Source organism: Alternaria ethzedia, assembly GCF_023757985.1.
Source record: "Alternaria ethzedia strain BMP 0044 chromosome Unknown scaffold_4, whole genome shotgun sequence".
In the NCBI taxonomy this organism is placed as follows: domain Eukaryota; kingdom Fungi; phylum Ascomycota; class Dothideomycetes; order Pleosporales; family Pleosporaceae; genus Alternaria; species Alternaria ethzedia.
Window position 1 is genome coordinate 970,106 of NW_026056197.1, and position 26,066 is coordinate 996,171.

The 26,066-nt window shown below is 52.1% G+C and overlaps 8 protein-coding genes across 8 annotated transcripts; 5 read left to right on the top strand and 3 right to left on the bottom strand.

Moving 5' to 3' along the window:
- Positions 1 to 4,758: 4,758 nt before the first annotated feature.
- On the bottom strand, positions 4,759 to 5,757 carry J4E87_002456 (uncharacterized protein; the record flags this gene model as incomplete). The annotated part of the gene is made up of 1 exon (XM_049374093.1): positions 4,759 to 5,757. One exon carries the CDS (start codon positions 5,755 to 5,757, stop codon positions 4,759 to 4,761), a length of 999 nt encoding a protein of 332 aa, XP_049236233.1.
- Positions 5,758 to 6,568: 811 nt separating this feature from the next.
- On the top strand, positions 6,569 to 7,042 carry J4E87_002457 (uncharacterized protein; the record flags this gene model as incomplete). Its single annotated transcript, XM_049374094.1, has 1 exon — positions 6,569 to 7,042. The coding sequence occupies one exon, from the start codon at positions 6,569 to 6,571 to the stop codon at positions 7,040 to 7,042; it is 474 nt and encodes a 157-aa protein (XP_049236234.1).
- An 878-nt stretch (positions 7,043 to 7,920) lies between these two features.
- Positions 7,921 to 9,147, top strand: J4E87_002458 (uncharacterized protein; the record flags this gene model as incomplete). Its single annotated transcript, XM_049374095.1, has 4 exons — positions 7,921 to 8,159; positions 8,242 to 8,329; positions 8,385 to 8,969; positions 9,019 to 9,147. 4 exons carry the CDS (start codon positions 7,921 to 7,923, stop codon positions 9,145 to 9,147), a joined length of 1,041 nt encoding a protein of 346 aa, XP_049236235.1.
- A 566-nt stretch (positions 9,148 to 9,713) lies between these two features.
- J4E87_002459 (uncharacterized protein) lies at positions 9,714 to 11,431 on the bottom strand (the record flags this gene model as incomplete). The annotated part of the gene is made up of 2 exons (XM_049374096.1): positions 9,714 to 11,240; positions 11,291 to 11,431. 2 exons carry the CDS (start codon positions 11,429 to 11,431, stop codon positions 9,714 to 9,716), a joined length of 1,668 nt encoding a protein of 555 aa, XP_049236236.1.
- Positions 11,432 to 11,674: 243 nt separating this feature from the next.
- On the top strand, positions 11,675 to 14,528 carry J4E87_002460 (uncharacterized protein; the record flags this gene model as incomplete). Its single annotated transcript, XM_049374097.1, has 5 exons — positions 11,675 to 11,805; positions 11,871 to 12,175; positions 12,227 to 13,304; positions 13,359 to 13,845; positions 13,899 to 14,528. The coding sequence occupies 5 exons, from the start codon at positions 11,675 to 11,677 to the stop codon at positions 14,526 to 14,528; spliced, it is 2,631 nt and encodes an 876-aa protein (XP_049236237.1).
- A 4,972-nt stretch (positions 14,529 to 19,500) lies between these two features.
- On the top strand, positions 19,501 to 21,024 carry J4E87_002461 (uncharacterized protein; the record flags this gene model as incomplete). The annotated part of the gene is made up of 4 exons (XM_049374098.1): positions 19,501 to 19,605; positions 19,655 to 19,790; positions 19,845 to 20,520; positions 20,574 to 21,024. The coding sequence occupies 4 exons, from the start codon at positions 19,501 to 19,503 to the stop codon at positions 21,022 to 21,024; spliced, it is 1,368 nt and encodes a 455-aa protein (XP_049236238.1).
- A 155-nt stretch (positions 21,025 to 21,179) lies between these two features.
- Positions 21,180 to 21,794, bottom strand: J4E87_002462 (uncharacterized protein; the record flags this gene model as incomplete). The annotated part of the gene is made up of 2 exons (XM_049374099.1): positions 21,180 to 21,715; positions 21,788 to 21,794. 2 exons carry the CDS (start codon positions 21,792 to 21,794, stop codon positions 21,180 to 21,182), a joined length of 543 nt encoding a protein of 180 aa, XP_049236239.1.
- A 3,071-nt stretch (positions 21,795 to 24,865) lies between these two features.
- J4E87_002463 (uncharacterized protein) lies at positions 24,866 to 25,683 on the top strand (the record flags this gene model as incomplete). Its single annotated transcript, XM_049374100.1, has 2 exons — positions 24,866 to 24,930; positions 24,978 to 25,683. The coding sequence occupies 2 exons, from the start codon at positions 24,866 to 24,868 to the stop codon at positions 25,681 to 25,683; spliced, it is 771 nt and encodes a 256-aa protein (XP_049236240.1).
- Between the last annotated feature and the right edge of the window lie 383 nt (positions 25,684 to 26,066).

Genomic DNA, 26,066 nt, shown 5'->3' on the forward strand with positions numbered 1-26,066 from the left:
AAATGTATATTGTCGTTGCGCAATGACAGCTTTAGCAGCGGCGTGGTCCAAGTAGCGGACAGAACGCGGGATACAAAAGGCTTGGTGAGCTTTGTGTTGCCTTGAATGCGACGTCAGCCTCTAGCATGTGAAGTGGAGGCAAGGCGCGCGAATGTGTAGCACCAGAGCATGCGGCATGCCTGTAAGCCGAAAAGGAAAATGAGAAGCATAGCGAGGGACGGTAATACAGTCTTGCGACGGCGACGGGAGTGTCTGAAGCGATGCGCCGTCGCTTGAAAGGACTTGATCGTCGGGCATGGTGATAACGAGTTGCATAGCGCGACGGAGTGGACTTACAGGTGCTTGCGTCTTGCAGGAAGATTGGATCCCGTGATCTGCTTGCCGTTCTATGGCTGCCCAGGTGGGAGATGCAGACAGGTCTTGAGTCCGGCCTGACGAATTGCTGAGAGCCGAGAGCAGGCGGTGCCTTTTGGAGGCAAAGCAACCTTGGGAGCGGCGGAGAAGCTAGGGTTTATTCTTGTGGTGTTCCGCGCGCCAGTCCGCGCAAACACGTCTTGAGTGAGATGAAGATGGCGAACTTTAGTGAGGGAAAAATGATTCGTCGAGGAAGGAACGAGGGCAGGCGCTGAGGACGCTTTCTATTCGTGCCTGCCCAACGCGCTAAGCGAGCAGGGACCCGCTTAATACCTGGTGAGTCTAAGGCAGCCACACACGGCATCTCTCTACGTCACGACGAGACGGTATGCCGCTTCCCAGACGGAACGACACAGTTGAGTGCGCGTATCTGTCTCTCCCCATTTCATTCTCGAGTTTTTACGTTGATACTGAATGATGGCAGAGTGTATGCCATTCGAGCGGGGTTGAGATGCAAGAGCCCGAGGCTAACCCGACCCGTGACGCTCGTGGAGAAGGCACGTGCATTTCCAGCCTCCGCGCCGCCCGGGACTATCCATCTTCTCCTCACACGCGCTGCGATATCGAATTTCCTGGTTCAGACAAATCACAATTCACGCGACCTAAAAAACAATCGGACAATTTGGTGTATAGCCAACTGCAGGCGTCAGCTAAGCTGGCATATCGCGGGTGATTGGCGCCCCGTCGAAATTGCGCCCAGTGCCCCCAGACGGATGATCCGTCGGGGCTGTAGGCGCCAAACTCTGAACGAGCTCTAGCTTCTGAACCCACCACAGCGATTCCCAGCAATTCCCAGCAGAACGCTCCGCATCGAACAAGGAGTCGTTTGCGCAGCTACCTTCCATAGCCTTCAACGTCTGGACGCGCTCGACTAAAAGCCGCCTCCTACGTCTATTGGCCCAGTTCCTGTCTCGCCTCCGTCTCAACCCATCCAGCATGATCTGGATAGCTCAATGTCATGGAGTACCACGTGAGCAAACCTCATTTCTTCCCTTCTCTTCAGACCTGCATATGTGCACCGCCGTCACATCAGCTGTAGCGTAAGCACAACAGAATGCAGATGCAAATGGGCCAAAGTCAGACCCAGCCTCCACTTCGACGTCCAAGCTTGTGATCGTCAGACCCTGCTTCGCACGGGAAAAACTGTACAAAACAAAGGAAATGCTCAAGCTGGACTGGGAACCTGGCTCTTCGAGCCGAGACGCATATCGTCCCTCGTCTCAAGACCGGTAAGCCTGAAAACCAGCCACCGATTTCTCCTGTGTCGCACATCGCTGCGTCATCCTAACCTCCACGCCTCGGGCCCGCGACAGTGGCTCGGCCGCTCTGCCAAGTCACACCACTTTGTTGATACTTCGGCCCATCCCTAACATGTGCTCTCGTCCGCGGCTGAAGACGGATGTCATCTATAATGCAACCACTACTCAGACGTAAGGGGCACTAACTCCTTGCCCGGATCTTTGCTTCGTGCTGCTTCGGCAAACCCGTCAACTCTAATGACACCCAACCCTACCTCTGCCGGCATGTTGGGGGTAGTTTGGGTAGTATCAGCCGTTGTTGGTTGCTTTTGTTCTGGACTCTGACCGCGATGATGTGATTTCATTTGTCCATGTTCCACGACAGTCAATCAAAAGCCTCACTCATGCCGTCGCATTTACGCGAGGTGTGATCCCAAGTACCAGAACCGTACCGATCCAGCTCGGCTACGTATCTGCCAGCCCTAAAACGCAGCGTATCAGTTTCGATTGCTCATCATGTTAATCTAATCAGGTTACATCTTCCGCTGACGTGCATGATCCCCTCCACGCGTTCATCCTTCGTTTACCACAAGCTTGGTGTGCAAAACACGAGGGCTTTCACAGGAAGTCGGCATTTGCAGAACTCGTCGTTACTGCACCACGCTTCATTCCACTCTTTACAGCATGAATACCGAATCTTTGCCTCGATAACGAAATGATCAGTGGTGTAATCTTGGGTTCTTGCTAGAGTTTAGTTCAACTGCTCCACATGGGCTTATCCGGACACCCGTAGCCGTCCGTTTCGCGTTCCTCTTCGGATCAGGCATTTATCGTCAGCACACCCCGGATGAAACCAATGCGAGTTGGCAAGGGAACATCGGTGAAGTGCCTGTCGCATGCGTCACTACACTCGTTTCATCTTAATCTTGCTACACAGTGCGGCTCTTGCAGTCGTTGATGTGCGATTAGCATCTGCCCCATCGCAGATCCCCCAGACGTTCGACATTGCGCCCGCGTTCCCGCACCGTGGCAACACCAGTCATGGTCGTTACCAGGAGATGGGGGCTTACCGGCCTGTAATCTAGTTGCTCCTGCACGTGAACCGCCACTGTACACGGCAGTCCATGGCTGCCGGTGTGCGATAAACTTATCAAGGTTTCACGGGCACCTTTGATTGCCAAATCCTACAAGGGTTACAAAAAGCACAATATTCGACGATTACCACACAAACCGTGTTGAGGTGACCAACCTGGCAAATATGTGGCCATTTATCACAATTCTGATGTCATGCTTCATGCATCTGCGGTCCGTCGGTAATTCTTGACAAGGTTGTGTTTCGTCTGAAGTCTCTCCCGTTTGCTAAGTGTATATGCGCTAGACATCTTAATTCAAAAGACTTCTACGAACGTAGAGCAGATCGCATACGCGCAGTCAGAAATTTGCGTGGTGAACATTGGACCAACAGTTCCTCCCACAGTTGCTCCATGTCGAGGTCCATCTCCTCGATGCCTTTGTCGTCTATCACATACGCAACAACGAATACGGCTCTTGTGATCTTGATCTATGGTGGCTTCTTTGGTGTATTGACGTTGGGGTCATCCTTTGATGATCTGGCGGCGCGTCTCAACACAAGAGTGTCCTGCTCAAAGTGGAAGCTGTTGAACCGGTCTCCTCTCTCGAGGTTGAAGCTGCCCGAATGAAGTGGGGCGGCGCGGATCAATCTCCGCACCGCCACGCCTGTCATCAGGGCATAGCTGCGGAATTCGCGGCTGTAACCGTGTAGGAATCAACCAACCGACCATCAACAGAAGACGGGCTGTTCTTAACGCTCAATCATGGAACACTTCGTCACCCCACTTCCTTCAGCCGAAAGCGAAGCGAACAGGGTCGAGTATCAACCCACCAACATCGAAGCCGAGGCCAACAAGCAGCGCAGGAAAGTCCAGAATCGAAAGAACCAAAGGGCGCATCGTGAGTTTGGTCTTAAGCATCTCGCCCTTGGCTGAGCTCATCTCGATGAAGGACTGCGAAACAAAAAGCAAACCCCAGATTCTGTTCAGACGTCGCGCCCGTTCCAAATTGAGCGCTGGCGCCTGGATGAAGTTGACGAAAGTCTATCCCATTCCACAGAGCCCACTGCTCAAGATGTGGCAATCAACGCATCGATATCCATTCCTGATCGCACAGTAGACCTCTGGAAGCCGCCTGCATACACTCAGGGTCAAGCTCCCACTACGCTAACACCCCCGTCCATGGTCTTTCCCCTCTCTACGGACCACCTCCTTCACCTAGTTCAATACAACGTCTTTCGAGCATTTGTATCAAACAAGCGTACTCTAAACGCGCTTCTTACAGGGTGGACAAACGATATGCCTCCTTCCCCAACCACATGTCCCATCAGCCTTCCTTACATCGACGACACGAACATCTATCCCTTGAATCCCAATATACCTCCTTCACTCTTCCCGACTCGCATCCAGCAAGAGCGTTTGCACTCTTTCTGGATCAACCTCTTTCCTTTTCCTTCAGTGCGCGACAACCTCATCAGGCATGAGGGACTCTTCGATCCCTGGGAGCTACTGCAGGATCTCATTGGCGAGCTCATGGGTGCCACGCCAATCCAAGAGCGACGAGGTACGCCTCTTGCTATCAGAGTTTCTGACCCTAAGGTTGTGTCGACACCGCCGACCGCAGTAGTAGGACGTGATGAGGATGAGGTTACTGCGGGTCGCAAGGGACTCGTTGTTTGGGGTGAGCCGCACGACATGAAGAGTTGGGAGGCTACCCCTGGCTTTCTGGCTAAGTGGTCATGGGCCGTACAGGGATGCAACGATTTGCTTGTATCTAGTAACCGCTGGAGGTTGATGAGGGGAGAAGAACCTTTGCGTCTTCCTCTAATGGAAAATTAGTCGACATGTCGAACACCTCCCAACGCGAATCGAGCATGATCTACCAGTGCAATATTCGATATCACGATTTCACAATGAGAACTATGGCCGGTGATAAGATCAAGTACGGTGTGCTAATGCGCATGGATGTATTCATAGAACTTGTATCATGTGTCTAATTGTACACTGGGTTATCACTGCTGTCCCTTTCTGAACGCTCACTCATCACTCGGCAATCCCACAAGCTTGAGCGAGTCGTTCCACAGCCTCTCCGCCTTCTCCACATCGTAAGCATGCGGAGCATAACCAAGCGCAGTGTACTTGTCATCGCCTTCTTTGTATGGCTCCGCAACAGCGCAGTCGACGAGGTACTTGCCGCCCCTGTGCTTCCATGTTTCGCCGATCGCCGCCCATACCGATGTTGCAGCACCCTGTTCGACGCTCTTCATGGTAGGATACAAATGTTCCATGCCTTTGAATGCGTCCGGGGGCATATGCTGCGTCAGCCCCGTCTGAACGAGGCCGGGATGGACGCTAGTGGCATGTAGATGGCGCGAGCCATAGCGGCGCTCAATCTCGTTGGCCATGTATATGTTTGCCGTTTTTGACTGGGCGTACGCTACGCTGGGGTCGTAATCGCCTTTCTCGAAGTTGTAGTTGTTGGAGTCGTTGATCCCGCAGACATTGTGCGCTGAGGAAGCGAGACTGACGACACGAGATGGGCGGCTGGAGCAGGCGGCTGCGAGAAGAGCGGGCTCTAGAAGCTTGTAGAAAAGAAAATGCGACAGGTGGTTTGTGCCGAATTGAAGTTCGTGGCCATCTGCCGTAAGGCGATAGTCGGGAATTGCCATAATGCCGGCATTGTTCAAAAGAAGATGGACTTTAGGAGTCCTGGTAAGAATGGCGGCGGCGGCGGCACGTACGGAAGAGAGGTTTGCCTGGTCCATCTCGATGATGTGCATACGCGAAGGTTCGAAGATATCAGCAAGGGCGGATTGGGCTTTGCTCGTGTCTCGGGCCGTGAGAAAGAGAATGGCGCCAGTGGTGGCCAGGGCACGAGTGGTTTCGATGCCGATGCCAGAGGAGGTACCAGTGATGACAATGACTTCACCTTTGAGTTTGTTCTCAAGGTTCTCGTCTTTGATGATCTGCAAGGCTGTTGGGCGCGCATCGCCAGGGCCATTCGGCTTAGCATGAGCTTCATCGTAATGAGGCATTCTTGTGTTGGCGGGATGCTGGGAGGGATAAAGGCAGAAGATATGACTTGCGTAGAAGGCGTAAGCTGGATTGATAAGATCTTGAGGGATTGGATTCTGAGTTTGGACGGAAGGAAGGGCAAATGAATCATTTATTCACTCAACTCACCCAAGCTCTGTACGCAACATCTTGGTCTCATTCGTAGACAGCGTCGCTCAAGAAAGACACGACTTAGAAATCACCGTACGCTTTAGCATGCTTTCTCGGGGATAAGCTTGAGAGAAGGCTCACACCGCCTCTTCATATCGAAATCTGGGCTTAGTTTACAGGTGCGGTACCTTCAAATTGCTGATTGAAAGGAGAAGCATCGTTCGGGCTGTGTGGATGCTTAGGCCCCAAGCTGCGAGCTAGGCTGAAGAGGGCGATAATGTCATCGGGTGGAGCTAGAGCTAGACTGCAGGTCCACGGGTACGGCCGAAGATCCTCCGTGGCTCAAACGCACTAGGCCGAAACGGGAGAAAATGTCATCGCACTCTGATGTCGACCCTCAACGGAGGTCTTGGAAGGCAGTACTCAAGATGATATGATCTATTCTTGTTAACTAAGCATCATCCAAAGGACGGCGTTAAGTCATGGACTTACGTGCACCGCCGCGAAGGACTGTTGGCGACCTCGGGAACTTGAGGTAGACGGTCGCTGATGCTACCTAGGTACGCGCGAAACATAAGTAGGCGTCAAGTGCAACCAAGTATGCAGTCAATATCTCCACTACTTTCCACTATCTACACCTCCATCTTCAGTTCGCACGAAACTCTACCATAGTCCTCCAACATGGCCTCAACTCCTTCCACAACGAAACTCAGAGAACAAATCGAGGCAACAGCTCGGGCCTTCTTATCAGCATTCGAAGAAGGCGGAGCTCAGAGCGACGCTTCTATTATCAATCGCGACGTTACAGCCGACTGCACACGTCACCTACTTCCCGCATCCGTCCCCAAAGCTTTCGGTCTTGCAACAGACTCGTTCTTCGACACGACCAGTTTCCAGGACCTCTTCGGGAATGACATCAAAGTATTGTTGTTCAAGGATAACATCATGTCGAATTTGATCGTCGACACGGAGGCGCGCAGCGCGGCCTTCACAGCTAAATCCGACGTGTATGTTAGGAGCAGTGGAGAGACGTACCCTTTTGAGGGTGCTTGGTTCTTGTACTTTAATGAGGATGGATCTAAGATCAAAAAGGTGGTTGAGTTCTGCGAAAAGGACGCCATCTTGAAGATGGCAAGCGATGTGGCTGCTGCCTAATGAGTCTAGAGTAGATACAGGCTGGAAGCGGGATAGTAGGTAGAGACCAAGATAGGGCCAGACTTAGCGAGCACATTCTTAGACAATACTATCTCTTGCAGCTCCTCTGATTGTATCAGACCATTACGCCCTTAACGAAACCCGGTTTGTCTCTAGGCACAAGTCCAAGTTCACCTCTTCCAAGCCCGAAACCATTGAAGAGATAGCCGCGGTCTAGGTTCATGCTGTCCATCAAGTCGGCTATGACATGAGCGGTGGCGATCTGCCAAGGTGGTTCGTAATCATCATGCCGTTATGTGTGTTGACCCGATTCATGAGAAGCTCCGGAGTGAGTCATTAGACCGAAGTGATCCTTCTGCCCCGCTTGATCGTTTCGCCGTTTAGTGCTGTCAGGACAAAGAACCAATACAATGTCCGTCAGGGCTGGTGTATCTGAAGTTGATATGGATTTCATGCTTCCCATGTCGCCGACCGTGGGTTTATTCCGCTCTAGATCAGTAATCGGGCCAATATTACTAGCATCCCTCTGCACAATAATTCAATAGTCACTTATTCAACGCCAAGGGCTGTGTGCAGGAAACCAAGCCAATGAAGTTTACGTACAGTATAAGACGGGACAGCACTACGCGATTTTTGATGAAGATAAAGAGAAATCAAACCCTCTTCTTACCACAAGAACGTCCTCCAACCATGGCATCTTTCGATGAAACCTTCAATTCTCTTCGTCATCGATTTGAGGAACACAAGCAGCCTATCCCTCCAGTTACACTTGGCGCCATCAGCAAAAATGGTATGATACCTAGGAGTCCACCTTTCCCTGTCTCTTGTTTTGTTTCTGTTTTGCTGACCAGACGTGATCAAAAGGTCCTTTTCGCTACATGAAGGCGTTTGAAAAGGTATCCGACGACGCTGAGTCCAATGGTGTGCATTGGCTCGCCTCTTCCACCAAGCTGGTGACTACGATTGCTGTAATGCAATGCGTCGAGAGAGGATTACTGAACCTGAATGACGATATCGCCAAAGTGCTACCCGAGTGGAAAGATCCGAAGATTCTGACCGGTTTCAATGAAGAGAATGAAGCCATCTTCAGGCCCGCAACGAAGGCTATCACCCTCCGGTAAGTCTTGATATGTCCAAGGGCTTACCACGTTTTGCTAACATATTATGTTGGTGACCAGGCAACTGTTGACGCACTCCAGCGGCATGGCTTATACATTCATGGATCCGCTCCTGACCCGCTACGAAGAGCTTCAGGGTAAGCCACTGCCTGGCCCTCCCACATCTGTCGTAAGCTGGCTCACCCCGCTCGCCAATACCATTAGCTTACCACCAAGCGCTATAGGCAGAAAAGTTCCCCCACCACTTTCTCGTGTTTGAACCCGGTGAACGATGGATGTATTCGCCTGGCATTGACTGGGCTGGAGTTTTGGTCGAACGAATCACCTCCATGAAGCTTGGCGAGTACATGCAACGCCATATTTTCGACGTCGTGTCTGCCAATGACGCTACTTTCTATCCCGACCAGCGAGAAGAGACGCGAGCTCGAAAGGCCAAAGTCTGGGAGCGAGTGGGTGAGAGGTTGCAGGAACAGAAGCAGCCTTACTGGCCGGACAAGGTTGAGGCAGATTTTGGAGGGGGCGGACTGTTCGCAACTGTGGACGACTTGCTCAAAATATACCAAGGTGTCCTGACAGGGGACTTGCTCCGGCCCGAGTCTGTCAAGGAGATGTTCCAGCCTCAGCTCGAGACAACCAAGGGCCTCGATCCAGCCGAGTACTCATTGCCGTCCCGTAACGCTATCTGGAATACTGTCCCAGACGACGTCCCTGTCAGCTTTGGGATTGGAGGTTTGATCAATCTTACTGCAGTACCGAAACGACGCGGAGTGAATTCACTCACCTGGTCGGGCATGCCAAATTGCTACTGGGTAAGTCTTCAAACTGTGATGTGGACTCTGGCTCATCATCAAACTATAGTGGATCGACCTCAACAACGGTGTCGCCGGGGTGTATCTCTCTCAGCTTGTACCAACCGGAGATGAGAAGGCTATCGAGCTCTTGACCGAGTTTGAGAAATTTGTGTACTCGAGTTTGGATAAATCTTGAATGTTGATCCACAATAGTATCAGCAAGGCAAGCTCGCCAGGAGAAGATCACACTCAACGAGTATCATGTTCAGCGGATACTCATACTTATCAGAAATTCCATCCCCGTTTCTGTATGATAGTACGGTTATCTGGATGAGGGAATTAGTCGCTTCTCCTCGTCGGACAGTCTGTGTTGTGTGCCTGCAAATGTAGATGTTAGTATATGTCTTGTATTGTTTAAGTGGCTATGCTCGCATTTCTACAACTCGCGCTCCGCTCTGGTCGTGTCAGATCAAGCTACCACCTATCCTTCTCTTCTTTCTCTACACCCTTCTCTGTCGCAAGACTCAAGTTCACGTACCTTTTTGCTTAGCCACTAGTTCGGACGTGAGCTTCTTTACGCGCGAACTTCGCGACCCCTACGTTAGCAGATCCGTAAAAAAGATTGAGGCACGGGAGCTCCGAGGTAAAGATGCGCATGTAATGTATCGATTGAACGCGACGGTAGCTGTCTGAACCAGACAGCTCCGATGCTCGCAGGCTGAATCTCGTGAATAGTAGAATGTATGCTCAACGCAGGGCAGCCTATTTTTTTCCGCCGTTCTTTTTCCAGCCCGCACTTCTGCTCTTTCGTCCGTTGGCACCCTTCTTTTGGCCGCCGCTGCCCTTGAACTTGAGCCCACTCTTACCCTGCCTCTCACTCGCCCTGTGGCCTTCAAACACGAAACCCTCTTTTGTTTGTGCCTTGGCGACCTTGCCCAGCATCGATCTAGCACGCCCTTGCATCGACTTTTGCTCCTCAGTCAACTTCTGCTTGTAACCGGCACCAGGGTTGCCGCCCGGTCTGGGTGCCTTGGATGGCGGTGGACCTCTTGGCTTCTCCTTGTTCTTCTTCTCCGCTTTGCAACGTGTAATACGGAGTTTGCGAGGGAGCATAGGTGGGTACATCTTTTCGTTGAGTTGCAGCGCGGCTTCGACGCCGTTCTCATCGACGAACTGAACGTAGGCGAAGCCCTTTCCGACTCTTGTCTTGGCATCGCGGACTACGCGCACGCTCTCGATTTTGCCGCATTTGCCAAAGTGTACCCAGAGACCCTCTTCGATGTCGGAGGCGGCTTTCTTCTTTTTGGGCTTCTCGCCTTCTGCGACGGGTGTTTGTGACTGCTCGTCTACGAAGGGAAGGTTGCCGATAAAGACACAGCGGCGGTGGTCGACCTTCATGGGATGGGCTAGTGAATCGACATGGAGATGGCGGTTGAGCAGCATTGAGCCATTGAGTTTCTTGACAGCTTCTCTTGCGGCTACCTTGGTCGTGTAAACAGCATATGCGTTCGTGCTCTTGGTGGTCGCGTCTATGATGTCCTTGGTTGCAAAGGCAGCGCGTTTGGGAAGCGAGGGATCGAGAGCCGTTGATCGGAAACGTATCGACTCAATCTTGTGCGGGGGCTTATTGTCGGCAAGGTCGGGTATGAAGGACTCCAGGTGCTTCTTGAGAGCCTTTTCTGCGGGCTTTGAGCTTATGCACTCGACCGAGACGTTGCTCAGGAAGACAGTGCGGGACGCCTTCTCCACCTCGGATGCGCTCTCGTCGGTCTTCTCCATGAGCGACTCATGCTTGGGAATTGCGATGTCTTCGACCTTGTCCGCATCCTTGGTCTCTTTGCCCTCATCTGCCTCATCCGAAGACTCATCCTCGTCGTCCTCGTCTGAAGAATCCTCGTCCTCCTCTTCCTCGGTCTTGCGCTTCTTCTGTCTTTGCTCCTCCTCCTTCTCCTCCTCGCGCGCTACTTTGCGCATATATGCATCCTCGATCTCCTCCTTGTCGCCGCGCTTGCGCTTCTTTGGCTTTTCCTTTGCGCCGTGCAGTACGGCTTCACCCAGTTTTGCTAGCGCGGCCTCGTCTTCAGATTCAGCGTCGTCGCTGGCATCCGACATGTCCTCGTCTTCGTCTTCCTCTTCGTCCTCATCGTCGGAAGGCAAGCTTTCGGATGCCGAGCTCAGTTCCGCATCGTTCGCATCGCCTTCATCTTCATCTTCGCTGGATTTTTTGGTCGCTTTCGCTTGTTCGCGCGCTTGGTACCGTGACTTTGAAGGCGCTTGCACAGGTCCGGCCTGAGAACTATTAGCAATCACTCTCTAGCACAGACATGCGATCAACGTACACTGGCAGCAAACAGCGATGCTAGCGCCGGGTCAAACGCTTTTTTGTCGACTTTGATGAGGGACTTGTCTGTCTTGTCTGACTTGTGGCTCTTCTTGGGCGTGTCCGTCTTAGCGGAGCGTTTGTCCTTTGACTTGGCCATGGCGACAATGGAGATGTTGGTGTTGGCGACAGCAAGCTCGTCAAAAAGTTTTGGTGGAGACGCTTCACGACGAACGCGCGCTAGGCCCAGCTGGGTGGTGCAGGCGGCAGAACGACACCGCCCGGGGCAGGGCAGTGCGGTCATTTGCAAGCCTCAGGGCCTCTCCCGGCCGTCGACCCGCTTCAGAGCGCAGTTTACACCATCCCGACCGAGCTGCCCTCCGCATTCACCACGCACACAGGAATGCCCGTCGCTGTCCCGCGTTTGCACCCCCTCCCGTACAAACATCGCAGACCTGCCACCCGGTCGCTCCTGCCTGAGACATCCCCACACGCTCCCTCGACGCCCGCGTCCCTCACACCCGCCGCAGCTCTGTTTTTGACCGCTCGCCGGGCCCTGCATCCTCCACCTAAAAGAACGCCCATATCGCATCGCGAAGGCCCACAACACCGTCCACGGCATATTTTTACGACATTGGTCACGCGGTGAGGCTGTCTTCGGCGTGGGCGCACTATGAGCGCGCCCGAACAGACCAGACGGAGCACCTCGAGAACAGCTGCCGGCCCCAGCGAGGACGTCGCGCACACTCAAAGTACGTTGTCACCTCTTCTATCCCGACCCCGATGCGCTTTTTCGGCTTCCTCAAGCGCGGCACTGCGCCTGGGGTCGCCGCTGGAGAGACTGTCGATCTTTGCGTCAACAACCGAGGCGACGACAGCGTCGCGAACCTGCCTCTCTCACCGCGTCTATTACCACGCCGTCCGAACCTGCACCAGATCTAACAGCCCCTCCCAGGTCCAACTTCGACCCTCACCACAGCATTACCTGACCCCACCTCCACCACCTCTCCCTCCAACCACTCTGCGCCAGCGCAGATACCCACACCAGCTGACCAAGACCCCACCGCGATCGCTGCTGCAATGCTGTCCACCATGGCAGCTCCGACGACAGTGCTCACCGAGTCCCTGCCCGCAGAACAAGCTCCTAATGGCTTCGATGATGTTGCCGACAACGGCTCTAGCAGCTTGAGCGAGCTCGGAGACGCATCGGACGACCAGTCAGAGTCAACACCACGGCCAGCCGCAGTAGCCGATATGGACGAGGATGATTCAGAGGCCGAGACGGAGCGACTGGACAACACGCCTCGAAAGTTCGCGCGCACAGCGACCGAGACGTCATTACTCTCTGAGGCCATCCACACAAGGACACCGAGCAAGCTCGCGCACTCCAAGACCATCGAGCACGACGAATCTGCCCCACCCACACCATCTGCGATTACAGACGATGTCGCCATGGGCGAGGCACCTACAACTGAAAACCCTCTGCATTCTCTTTCGCTGATCGCAGCATCAGAGGCGGCAAATCTCGAACACGTGGGCATGAAAAGAAAGCGTAGCAGTGCCGAGGGAAGCCCAGTGGACGAGCGCGAAGAGGAACCATTACGGAAACGAAGCGTAAACGCGAAGGGTTCGGCGCTCGATGGCCTGGCTGATGCTGCAGCAGACAGGCAGGGGCAGATGGACGCAGACGAAGAGCTCGAGAACGCCGAAGAGCACCTGTCGGCACTGGCTCGCGAGGAGCTAGAGCTCGAGGAGCGACAAGCCAACATCGCCGCGCAGACTGTCAGCGAAATGGCCACCGTCGCGAAGCACACAAAACCAAGAAAAGGTGGCAGAAGAGGGAAACGGAAGACGGAAGACGCTAGCTATGCCTACGCCGAGCCGTTTGCAGCTGCTGAAGCCCACGAGGCTGAAGCTGATGGCGAGCACGACGATGAAGACAGCGCTGTACTCGATGAGGAGGTTACCAAGAAGAAGCAGGCGATCGATGAGCTTGCAAAGATTGAGAAGAAGTTCAAGCTTTTCCGAGAGAAGTAAGCAATTCACTCAGTGCATGATCAGAAGGATCGGCTACTAACCGTTACCAGGCTATGCGACGAGCAAATAGCGCAACTCGAACGAGAGCTCGACATGCTCAAGCAGCCAAATTGTGTCCACCCAGAGTACGTTGCTATGATCAAATGCGTGGACGATCGACGTGCCGACAAGATCGCATACGAGACGAGGCTTTTGGAATACAAACAGAAAAATCTCGAGATAATCACAGCAGCAGAGCGTCATCAGATGCACAGCCAGTACTTCCAGACTGTGCGCCACATCCGCGAGGACATTCTCGAAGAGTGCAACCAGCGGGTTTTCGAACTACAACGCGGACGACGTCAGCTTGGCTGCGATGACACTGAGTACATGGCACGATTACCTGAGAAGCGATCCGACCAGATCCGACACCAAACAGCATACAACCTCGAGGTCTCCATTCTCTCAGGTGTCGCCAAGTACGTTGGGTTCCCAGCCGCCCCAGATATCAGCGCTGCGCGACCAACCGAGATCGACGAGGATCTTCGAGCAATGAAGGTAAGTGGCTGAACGCATCTGCTAGAGAACTAGCAGCTGATTCGGCGCGTTAGATTGCAACGCGTGCTCCAGTGCCGCCCCCATCGTTCCGCACCTACAACAGAACGACAACAGCGGACGAGGCAGCTGCAGAAGAACAATTCTTAGAAAGCACGCCATGGGCCAACCCACGACATCCTTCACATCAAGAGAGTCGGTACCCTCCAGGGCCGTCACGAGTACCTAGCTACCAGACACCAGCTGGTCAGCGTCGAATGGTCGACCTCTCAGCTCCCAACGGATCTGCCTCCACCATCGAAGCGAACTCCAATCCTCCGTCGTCGAATGCTCACAACGCCAACGGTCTGCTAGGCGAAGCAGAATCACCGGTCCTACACATGAAACGCGCACCGGTCGACCACATCACATACGCCGAGACACCTGGCTCAGATCCTCGCAACAACATGGGTGTTCTCAGTAGGGAAACGTACGGGATGATGTCGAGTCCCGCGGCCCAGCACATGGAGATACCCCACGAGCAGGTTGGGCCACGCTGGGTTGGCAGCATGCGACCCATGAACGCAGAGCCAAACACCGCGCCAGGACAACCAGGTGCAGCCCGACCAGATGCGGCGCGAGCACCTCTCCCACAACGCAGTGGTCTCGGCACGATCAGCGTTGGCAGCGGCTTATTCGGACGGTGACTCGAATAAGCCCCACTGAACCATTGTTCTCATATCTGTTTTACTATCTGTTGCGTCATACCAGCAAAGTTTCATTGGGCGGCGTTTTCCTTGCGTTAGACTTGGGGGTTTTGCATCCATAGCGGGCTGGCCAGGTAACATGAGCATGACATGATGGGAGGTATAATCCCTTTGGCGTTACCTCGCAGGCAGGCAGGCAGGCAGGCAGTCCTTATCTCCGCTTCCATGTTTTACCTCCCATGGAGGCTATGTCCATGTCCCCTTTTATTTCCGTTATGTTCGAGTTCATACTTTAGACTCTTGGTGAGCGGGCTGCGCAATGTGTGGGTATGGTTTTAGGGAATGACGGAGATGATACCTTTTGAGAGTCGCCTTGAGCGTAATCAATGATATTCTATGCATCAAAGCTGGACATCTTGCGTGCATGTGATGTGTTTGTGTTTGTGATCATCGCTGTGTCGGTTCGTGTACGTCGCTGTCGGTGTTGAAGAGCGGACTTGGGAAAGCTTCAAATGACTTTGGCAGGGTCACTTTTCCAGACAGAAACAACTTGGTTCGTCTGTTTCTCTTTTTTTTTATAGCTTGAGACACCACGTTGTTTCACTCTACTCTGGAGACAAACATTATATAGCTCTGTACGTTTTTGACAACTCCCGATCACATCTAATGTATGCCTAGACAGTGACTATCCCTCATCGAATGGTAGAGCATGTCTTTTGGTCAACGTTCTGGTGTTACAAAGTTGTAAAACGCTGCGGAGACTAAATCGATGGGTTCGTTTGATGCGAGAAGTCGCGAAGCAGCAGGAGACCTCATGTAGGCGGTGTTTCGATCTTTTGGAGGCAGAGGGACGAAACCATTTCTCTTTCATCAACTCATTTTGGTGAAACAAGAACTGAAGAGTGTGTGGGGAAGAAGAGATCGGTTGTAGAAAACGAAAAAGACAGCTTTATATATTTCCAAACACGCGGAGTCTTACTCATCGAAGACGGCAATATTCTTTGGAGACGCCAGGCATATACATACTCCAATGTCGCGATATTCATTGACCCAGCGGTGCGTCTTGCACATGTCCATGGGAACAATCACTTTTGAGTTTTGCGAAAGAGGAATTGAGACATGACAGACTTCGGCAAGCGTTTTGCTTTTACAGAACATGACTCTAGTATTAAGAATGTCGTAAAGTCAGGCGCGGGCTTGTACATTTGAATCCTTCTTAGCCCCATCGTCATTGCGGTAAACGGTTTTGGAAAATTGTCGCCCATGTAAACGATACTTCGCATGTTGGTAATGAGAACCGGATTTTGGTTTTGCACGGAAAGATCGAGCGATATGATGTCTTATATACGATTTTGGGAAGCGTTGACCGAGACCTAATTGGTTACCAGACTGTGGTAAAGCATACTGGCTGGCCTAGTCGTCAGGATTTGACTGATCGATATGCGTATTTCGAATTGACAAAGACCAAACGTTATGTTGCGACAACGGGTCCACCGTGCTCTGGAATGCGGTGCAGTAGCGGATCAAAATCGTATTGAAAACTCTACTGCGAGGCGAAGAGGGAACTAGAGTGAGTCAAGGCACTTGATCGTCGTGATCACGTTGCGATATGGCCACGAGGCACATGCGTCAAAGTGGAGATCCCATGTGACAGCCTGGAGAGCTCCAGCGGCAACCTGCATGTGTCGGTTCGTAGCAGTTTTGTCAAATTAGCTTTTCGGATATGCAGTGACAGATGCGTGACCGGAGATGCGGCTCGTAGTGAAGTGTCGTGAAGCTCACGTGTCGTTGATTACTTACATTCCTTTCTGAGATATGCCATCTTCACGGAAGGTAGACAATGCTAATCCACGAGAGCATCAGTATGTCGATGATTTCTTCTGATCCGAGAGAAACTTTCATGGCAGGAAAAGAGGAAGTAGGATGCAGGTTTCTGCGTCATTGTGGAATGCATCAGCCACATGAGAGGATGGGCTTTCGGCACATGACTTCGGTATACGCTCGAAACTACCGGTGAAGCTCGAGCTTTGTCGATCATGAAGAACGGCTGCTTGCGATTTTGCTCGCCAAACACATGAAGATAGTCACCACTAGGACAAGTGGGAACCCAGAGTCGAGGCGAGACGGCCAGCGTTACTGAAGAGGTTGGTAGTCTTGGTATCGTCTTGGACTCGTGTTGATAGGGAGTCTCTTTTTTGCCGGTGGTAGGAGTAAGTACACATGTGGTGTAGAGGCAGCTGAATGTTAGAGTTTTGATACCAAAACGCGGTCACATATAGACATGGAGTCTCGAGAAAGGGCGGCCTATGAGGGCTGCAAGACCAAAGGGGTTGAAAAATCAATTGGATGACTCTCAATTAGGAAGTACCAATGGCAGCTCCTTGCAGCGTGGTCGATAATGCCCTTGCATATAGAAACGGCTTTGGCTAGTCACCCGAGAGTAGTGGTCGTTTTCGTCAAGCCCACGTTGTGATCGTCGGCCCCTGGCAGATGCCGATGCGTGATGCCGGTGACTGACCGTTTGGTACAGGCAACCGAGAGATCGACCCGTGTAGATCCGAGGGTGGTAAACGAAGACCACACGAGTGAGTTACCTATGTTTGCGTAAAGGCAATTGCCGATGCCTGCCTTGGCCGCATGTCGTCACGCGTGGCTCTAGAGATACAAAGTTTGGTTACCGAAACGTTGGCTCGTTGCAGAGGGCGCGGCCCGAAAGTGACAGCTGGAGCTGACTTGCGGCTGAGCAGAGTGGGGACTCAGCTTGTATGACCTTCTCGATAGTAGGTTGCCTGAGTGTCATAGAGGATGGGATCTGTAAGGATTGTTCTCCTGAATTTGCAGCACTCGATGGTTTCGCTGGTCTTTGCTACGTGGAGATCGTCGACCTCGCGTAACTGGACGACGACACGTGCACGGAAGTTGCCATCTGCTAACGCGTTAGTCAATCGTAAGGGTGCCATTGCGCTGGATCATGAAGAAATCTTTGGATGTGCGTCGGGATGCTTGCGTCTAGTATACGCAATCCCGAAGATTTGCGCCATCATGGCTGGAACAGAAAAGCAAAACCGCAGGGTTCCGCGCTCGTGATCTGGGGATTCGACTTCGGACCGACAACGAACCAGCGAAACCTGAAGCGCGCCACATATCATTCGCGAAGTATCGTGATCCTGAGGGATGCGCACGCATGTTTTGCTTGAATCGAGGAAGACGCTGCGAGTCAAATCTCATGCCATCGCTAAATTGCCCCACTGATACCGACTCGGATAGTGACGATTCTCACGAAGAAAGGGGACATTGGACGCGATAGCGACGGAGTTTCACGCAATCGCATGGGTCTGTTTCGAGCGTGCATCAGGTATACCTTGTAGGGCTGAGGTATCAGCCGGGATACGTTTTGCAGCCATGTCATGGAACGTCGACGAATTCGAGAACTTTTACCGTGGCAATGCTGTTGAGTAACGCTGGTGCACAAAATTTCTCACACCAATCAATGACCGCAACAGACATGATGCTTCGGACGCGGCTGAAAGATTTCGGGGGTATAGCTCCTAGATCGTTTCGATTTTTCCGGATGCTCGACATGATTGAGGGCTTCGCTTCTTAGCTCAGAAACGGCGAGATTGGGACCGTACCAGTAAGTTGCTGATGCTCAACAAAACGGCTGGGTCTTCAAGGCTACCACAGACCTTGGGTATGCTAAAGAATACGTGCCACACCATGCTGCGACACTGTGGTTTGGAACGTTAGCCGAAGAAATGGCCGTTTCCAGGCCGTCAGGTTCCTGCACTCCGCAGTCTCTCCCGTCAGTGACACTCAGACCAGCGTCCAAATGACATGTGAACAAAAGCGGCACGTTCGTATGCAGCTCGATGATGAGTAGTAAGACGAATGTCGTGAAACACACGGAAAGGCTGTATTCCTGCCTCGCGTATCGCGAATACCGCATCGGTCTCCACAAGTCGATCGTCGACGTTGTGAGAGTCAGTGAACATGATCTTCGAAAAGCAAATGGGCCCCCATGTGATATTTCTGAGCCGCGAAGAGTGCAGCGGTAGCGGTCGAAGCTCGGCGGCGGTTGAGCGGACGCGAGGTGGAGCAAACGGCATGCACGCGTGCTAGTGGCGTACGTACGCCAAGCTGTTTACCTGTGCGCAAAATCGCTCGTCTGTGGCGTTGCGGAACGAACCACCATCTTTGGTCAACCTTCCGGAATCTCAGAGGCTCCAATGCACGCGGAAGCAAACATGCTATGGCAGGTTATGCATTCAAATAGCAATGATCGGGAAATTCCCACCTTAGTTTCGTGTGTTCTGTGCTAACCAGGCAGATAGATACCTAGGTAAGGTTGCTGGTAGCCAGGGTGCATAAGAAGGACGTGTCTCCTTTCCTGGGCCTCATGAGCGACCTGCATATTAGGCGAAGTCCACTTAGCGTCGACAAACCACTGTTCCTGAAAAGTATAACCTCCGTCGTCGGTAGCGTCTGCCCTGCGAAGCGTCAGCAAGGGCCCACTTCGACTGGTCTGGGGCAACACCTCCATTCGCCCTGGGTTTCAGCCGACCCATTGGTTGTATTCAATAATCATGGAATCTAGTGCAAGTCCTTCCGTGCATATGCCAGGGATCATCTCTACGGCGAGACATACACCTCTGGTACGGAAGATGCATGACCCTCGAAGAGCAGCACTAGAGGCGGTCCAGCCCCACTGTACACCTCAATCTGCACTTGCCGTCCCCCATGCCCAATGGTTAAATGTACCTGCAGTTATTCCCTTCCCTTATGGTCTCATATAGAGCAGGCCCCGGAAACTAAGCGACCGGGTCTGGCACTCTTGACAGCTCTTGATGTTCTCCGACCTCCCACGGAGTTTATAGTAAGGGTCTGAACCGGTCCATCGCAGTCTTTTCCATTCCGCCTCACACTTCCTGGCCGTTCGATCGTACACGAAGGTCGTGTGCGAGTACGAAGAAGGATGAGGCCCCTTCATTTGCTCTTCCCATTGCTGGCATGGGTACAGCTGGTAGTCGCTCAGGAATCGGCTCTACTGGCAGTGATTGAGCAACTTCCTCAATGCGCGGTATGTTCAAACGGAGTAATATCCCCAGCATTTATTGACTGTTTTCCAGCAAGTGTGTCTTGCCACTGCAGTTGCTCAATCGCCAGTACAGCATACAGATCAGGCCTCCGTATGTGCAGATGCCAAACTGCAAGGCGAGGTAGAGGCATGTGTCATGAAGTCATGCACATTGAGACAGAGTTTGAGTGAGTGCTCCAGGCTATGTCAGCATGCTTACTGTTGCTGATTGCGATTCTTAGCAACCAAAAACGTTACCACAACAAGTTGTCACGCTCCGATCCGTTACTCCGGCGACTCAATTCGTGTATCCAACTTGATTCTTTCGATCGTCACCGCCGTTTGTGCGCTCTCCAGGATCATATACAAAGCTGTTTTCTCCGTCGGTGAACTCGGCTACGACGACTACAGTGTTTTGGCCGCACTAATAGCTGGTGTTCCATCTGTGGTCATCATCGATAGAGCTATTGTTCCAAACGGTCTAGGACGAGATGTATGGACCGTCAGCTTCCAACAAATCACCGACTTCGTCAGATATCTTTACGCTCTGGAAGTCCTCTATTTCATTCAAGTCGCGCTTCTGAAGCTTACGCTCTTATTCTTCTTCCTGCGAATATTTCCGAAACCCAGCATCAGGCGACTACTATGGGCAACCATCGCCTTCAACTGCCTCAACGGTCTTGCCTTCACGTTGGTGGCTATCTTCCAATGCCGACCGATCTCCTTTTACTGGACCAAATGGGATGGAGAAGGATCCGGCCAATGTATCGACATCAATGGGTTAGCGTGGACAAATGCCATCATCAGCATTGTCTTGGATATCTGGATGCTCGCTTTGCCCTTGTATGAGGTGTTCCACCTGCAGCTCTCCTGGCGCAAGAAGCTTAGCGTCGCTGTTATGTTCTGCGTCGGTACATTGTAAGTTCCGCTTCCAACGGTCTACAGACGATGATTACTGACTCAAACCTCAGTGTGACCATCATTTCAATCCTCCGTCTATCCTCTCTCGTCAACTTCGCGGCCTCATCCAATCCAACATGGGATCAAGCGGATGTTATCAATTGGTCTAACATCGAGATCAATGTTGGCATTATCTGCGCCTGCCTGCCTGCGCTACGCGTCATACTCGTACACTTATTCCCCAAGATTCTCGGCACGACCAAGGCCACCGAACGACCTTACTACGCATACGGTAGCCAAAGTCATGGCATGAAGAAGGGCGGCAGTGCGCTGGCCAGTGGTCCAGGACGATCGGCCGTCTCGAACGGCGCGCGAGACCCAAACGCTATCACATACACCAAGACTTTCGAAATACGGCATGCAGATCATGATGAGCAATCACTTGTGCAAATGGAGATGGACCAGTTTGGACCACATAAGCCGAAAAACACTAGTAGCAGCACTAGCATTTCGAGTTTCTAGATACCACTTATTAAAGATACCCTAATTCCTTTCTCAACGCTCGTCAGTGGCTCCTCTTACATACACACGATGTGATATATGGCACATGTCGACATTGTTATTTTGCAACCACGTAAGTAGATGCGGTCTCAGTGTTGTAACGACCGCTATGTGTTTCAGATACCGTACTTCTTCAGATCTTCTGCAGAGTCGGAGTAATGGACCGTAAACTCTTCGCCCTCCTTCACATCTCGAACGGTCTTGAACACCATCTGCTCCAGCTGCTGATCCCAATGCCTCCTGACGTTTGAGTTACTTTCGTGATTGAACATGGATCCAGTCAAAAGAACCATTCCAATTGGACCAAATGAAGCCTCCCCTTTGAATGAATTGGAGTTTACGCAACCCATGAGTGTATCTAGGAGCCGGTTGTGGGCGTTGTCTCCTCTCTCCTTCGTGAACCGCATTTCATTAGGTCGCGCGTTATGCAAGAGCAAGATAGCTTCCAGGGCCTCCTTGGGTAAGAGGAGGAAGATGAGCGGCACAAAATCGGGGTGTGGCATAATCAGGACGGGTGACTCCTGCAGAACGATCTCGCCAGCTTTGATGTCGCGGGTTGCAACGACACCGCGGCCTGTGCCTTCGATGGGGACTATCTTGTAAGGCGCTCCAGTCGGTGATCGCATGAAAGCGCTAGGGTTCTCGCCGCCGGCTGCGTACTCCCTCCCACGCGCGACTGATGCTCCGGTATGTGGCTTTTTTCATTTCTTCTGATGGAATTAACATCTCATCAAGTTTGCCACGCAGCTTGGACGGCATGGGTCGTTTTTGATGTGTCTGTAACGCCTCATGTGGTGCAGGGGCGTCGGTGAAGCATTGGTCCAACATGTCCCTCTTAGGACCCGTGAGGCGGTAGGGCTCCAGGACTTCCGAGTCGCCCATTTCGATCGTAGAGGAATTGAGTTGATAAGGAAATAGGTTCTCACAGAGGCGTTGGCCCACGACTATGTATCGGGTACGCAGTGTTTATTGGGAAAGACGATGTTCGGCGTCCATGGATCGCTGCGCATCCATCCCTGTGGCTCGGCCCAAGTGGGGTTAGTTCCTTGGCGCGGGATCTATCACAAAGGAGTCGCATCCATGGATCATTTTGTACATCAAAGTGGTTGCAATACTCCCTAACGACGCTTCCGTTAGCAGTAGACAGTGAATCTTTGTTCCCCTAACTGTGGTTACATGTTTGCAACCCGCAACCACAATCGTCAAAGACACGTCTCTCGCGGCGATCGAGACTCATTGTATCGCCCCGAGGTCCTCTTCGCCATGCTTCCGCCACCGGGTCTACCATCGCCCTTTGGGTGTATTCGGCAAAGTTGAATCCCAAGGTTGTCAGAATCGTCTTACAGTGTATGGTACCGGGAAGGCTGGCATTGCGGGCAGAATATAAGGGCAGTTGCAGTGGGCGGGGGGTTGAGCCGATGCACACAGCCACTGTCATCTGCACCTCGGGCGGTTAACGCAGCTGTACCATTTCTGCCTTGCCCCTACTCATGTCGAAGGAGATAACGAGCGGATACAGATACTTCCCTTGGAACGAACTGAAAACTTCCCGCCCACAGTGATACCTGCGGCATCCGTCAACAGCCTGCTGCTGTATTACAATACGCAGCAGCTTGCGCGATCCAATCTGTGGCCCCGCACAGGTCCTCCACACGTCCGACAGCTCTCAGCAACCGCAACCTACGAGGTGTTGGTGGACAGAAGCCGACGTTCCTCTCCTCCAAGGCATGATTGGTCTTTGAGTTGAAGGGATCATGCGCCTCCTACACGCTAGAACTCTTGAGTTCGAAGTCTTCCACGATGATCAAATCCCGCGATACGTAATACTTTCCCACACTTGGGGAGACGAAGAGGTCAGCTACCAGGAAATGCGCTTTCTGCAACAATACAACGCCTTGCCAGCCGAACTGGAGGAAGATAGATTCTTCGTAGCCGCGATGAAAATGTCGGTTGAATTGGACATTCTATTGGACAGTAGGGCGATCGAGAGTCGTACTGGCTACAGCAAAATCCAGAAAACGGCTAATATCGCAAGGGAGAAGAGAATGGACTATTTCTGGATAGACACTTGTTGTATTGATAAGAGCAGCAGCGCGGAGCTGCAGGAGGCAATCAATTCCATGTACCGATGGTACCAGAATTCAAGCTTCTGTGCTGTACACCTGGAGGGTGTTGACATCACGCTCCATAAAGGGTGGGGGCCTATGATTGACTTTGCCACGATATTGCAACCCTGCAAATGGATCACTAGAGGTTGGACCTTACAGGAGCTTATCGCACCAAGAGAACTCATATTCTACGATGGAAACTTCACTTGCATCGAGACCTGGAGAATGTATAATGGGTTAGCGAGAGCTACCGGGGTCTCAGAATACGTATTGAGGACCGGAGATTTGAGCCGGTCGTCTGTCGCTCAAAAGATGTCATGGGCGGCTACTCGCAAGACGACTCGAATCGAAGACCGCGCGTATAGTTTGATGGGCTTGTTCGGAATTCAGATTCCGATGTTGTATGGCGAGGGCGAAAATGCGTTCAGTCGATTGCAAGAAGAAATCATCAGAACCACTCCTGACGACTCCATATTTGCCTGGAGAGCAGCTTGGGGGTCGACTTCTAGTTATTGCGGATTGCTAGCAAAGTCGCCAGATGTGTTCGAACAATCGCAAACCGTCGATCAAGGCCGCAGCACGTTTGCTATGTCAAATTTGGGTCTGAAGATTGAGGCGCTATTATCTCCGGGATACCCCAGTAACGATCCCATTCGCTTCCTTGTACTAGATGCACGCCAAAATGGGAGAGCGATTGGTCTAGTTGTACGAAAACTAGAGTCCATCTTCTATGCTAGAGTTGCGCCAAACATGTTCTACGATCCAGATGAGTCAGTGCTGAAGCGCGAGACTCTTCATTTCGAACGTATGCTCCGAATCCCGAGGCAGTTCACGAGCTGTGCGATGCATTGTCTACACTTCGAGTTCGACAATTCAAAATACCACATACTAAGCGTACAACCGCGAGAACTATGGAATCCAGATCGCAAAGAGCTCCTGATCAGATCAGCGTGCATACCTGGTAGATACGATCCTATCTTCTTTCGTAGCTTTTTCGGCATGGTTTGGTTGCGCTGCAATAGACCTGGCAGTGCGCGTCCGTTTTCATTATTCTTTGCGCATGATCAGACAACCGGACACTTTTGGGCGAAGCTGTTGAACTTCGATCTCACGCCACATGAGATGGAGTGGCATAATGCAATCCAAGATACCGAGGTGTCTAGAAGATATGAAGAGGTTAACATCGCAGAAACATCGCATGAGCTGCAACTTCCTTGGGGAGTTCTTGTCGAGATCGACATTCGCGCAGGCTTGCGACGAGGCTTGATTTCATACATCGTCCGTATATCCTGAAATAGGAACCCACTTCACAGCTGGTTGGCTCGTTGCGAATCTCTTTACCCTTATCGTGCTCATATGTCCGGCTATTCGGCGATCCCGGTCAGCAATATGGATGTCCAATTCAGCCAGCGTATCTGCCGTAACCGACTGCCATTGGACCGAACGCAGTACCTTAAACCTCTGGATGGCACACTTCGCGAAGACCGCTTTATATGCAATCTGGCATGTTATTTGGAGATCGTGGCCGGAGACGCGGATGATGCTTCCACCCGCTGTCAGGTACAACACGTGCCGGGCCAATGCGGTCATGACACAACGCAGCCTGGCTTCTAGAAGACCGTCTCCATTCCGGAAGGCCTTGTAATGTCAGCTTTCTGATCCCCCATTGCCATCGCTCAAGATAACGCTTCGACATGTCCATACTTCTGCCGCTTTACGTGTACCCAAGCGCGGGCGCCTGGGAACCGCTATACACAGCGTAGGCATATCCATCTCGAGCGTTGTTACATACTGACAAAACCCCAGAGCAAAGGCGCACAGGAATGTAGACTTTAACGTCATCATCAACCCCTGCTCCGGTCCTTGCATGGGATCACTCCCCGATCAAGTATACCTAGACGAAGTCCCAAAACTCCGAACCTACCCAAACATTCGCACATTGGGATACGTCGCAACAGACTACGCAGACAAGCCTATCGAAAGCTTATTGGCAGAAATCGACACCTACGCGCGTTGGCCCAAATTGACAAACATTTCCAAGATGCGCGTTGATGGAATCTTCTTGGACGAGACGCCAAGTACTTTCGATGAAGACGATTACGAATACTTGAAGACAGCAAATCAAGCGATCAAGAACAACACAGCATTCAGCGATCGCTTCATAGCTCACAACCCCGGTCTGATACCCACGTCCATCCTCACCTCGCCCACGGTGCTCCAAGAATCCTACCTCAACCTCACGGATCTCACCGTCGTATTCGAAGAGACGTTCGATAAGTGGCTGGATAGAGACGTCATGGTGCCATTGCAAGCACACAAGATTCGGCGTTCGAAGCTGGCTGTCATACTGCATTCTTTGCCTAGTTTGACTGAAGAAGTGCTGGAGTTCATGGTGCAGCAAGTTGAGAACACGGCGGATTGGGTATTCTTGACGGATAGTGCAGACGACTATTATCACACCTTTAGTGCGATGTTTGGAGATCTGGTGAAGGCGGTTGATGGAAGTAGTTGAGTGGGGTGGAGTGACTCAAATTCACGACGCCAGGGGTGGCGGGAATTCGTGTCACCTTTTACTTTGGCATACACGCAATCAAAATGTAAAGAAAGAAGCAGCTTCTAAGGCTGCGTATACTTCTGCATCGATGTCCCCCAAGACGTTTCTTACATTAGCAAGACCAAGGCTCTTGTTGCAATTACGGAGATGTCGTGATAATCTTTTGTTAGAGCCGGATCAAGAATTCTCCCGACAGAGGTGTCCTGACGTTAAAGGCTAGATCCTAGATACCGAATGCTCGGTCGGTGTTGTTGTTCTGTTCATGGCTGCTACTTCCACAACTCGTGGCAAGATTGTTCTGCGGAGCCGCTCAGTCCTGCGCCTGCCTTCAGGGAGGAAGC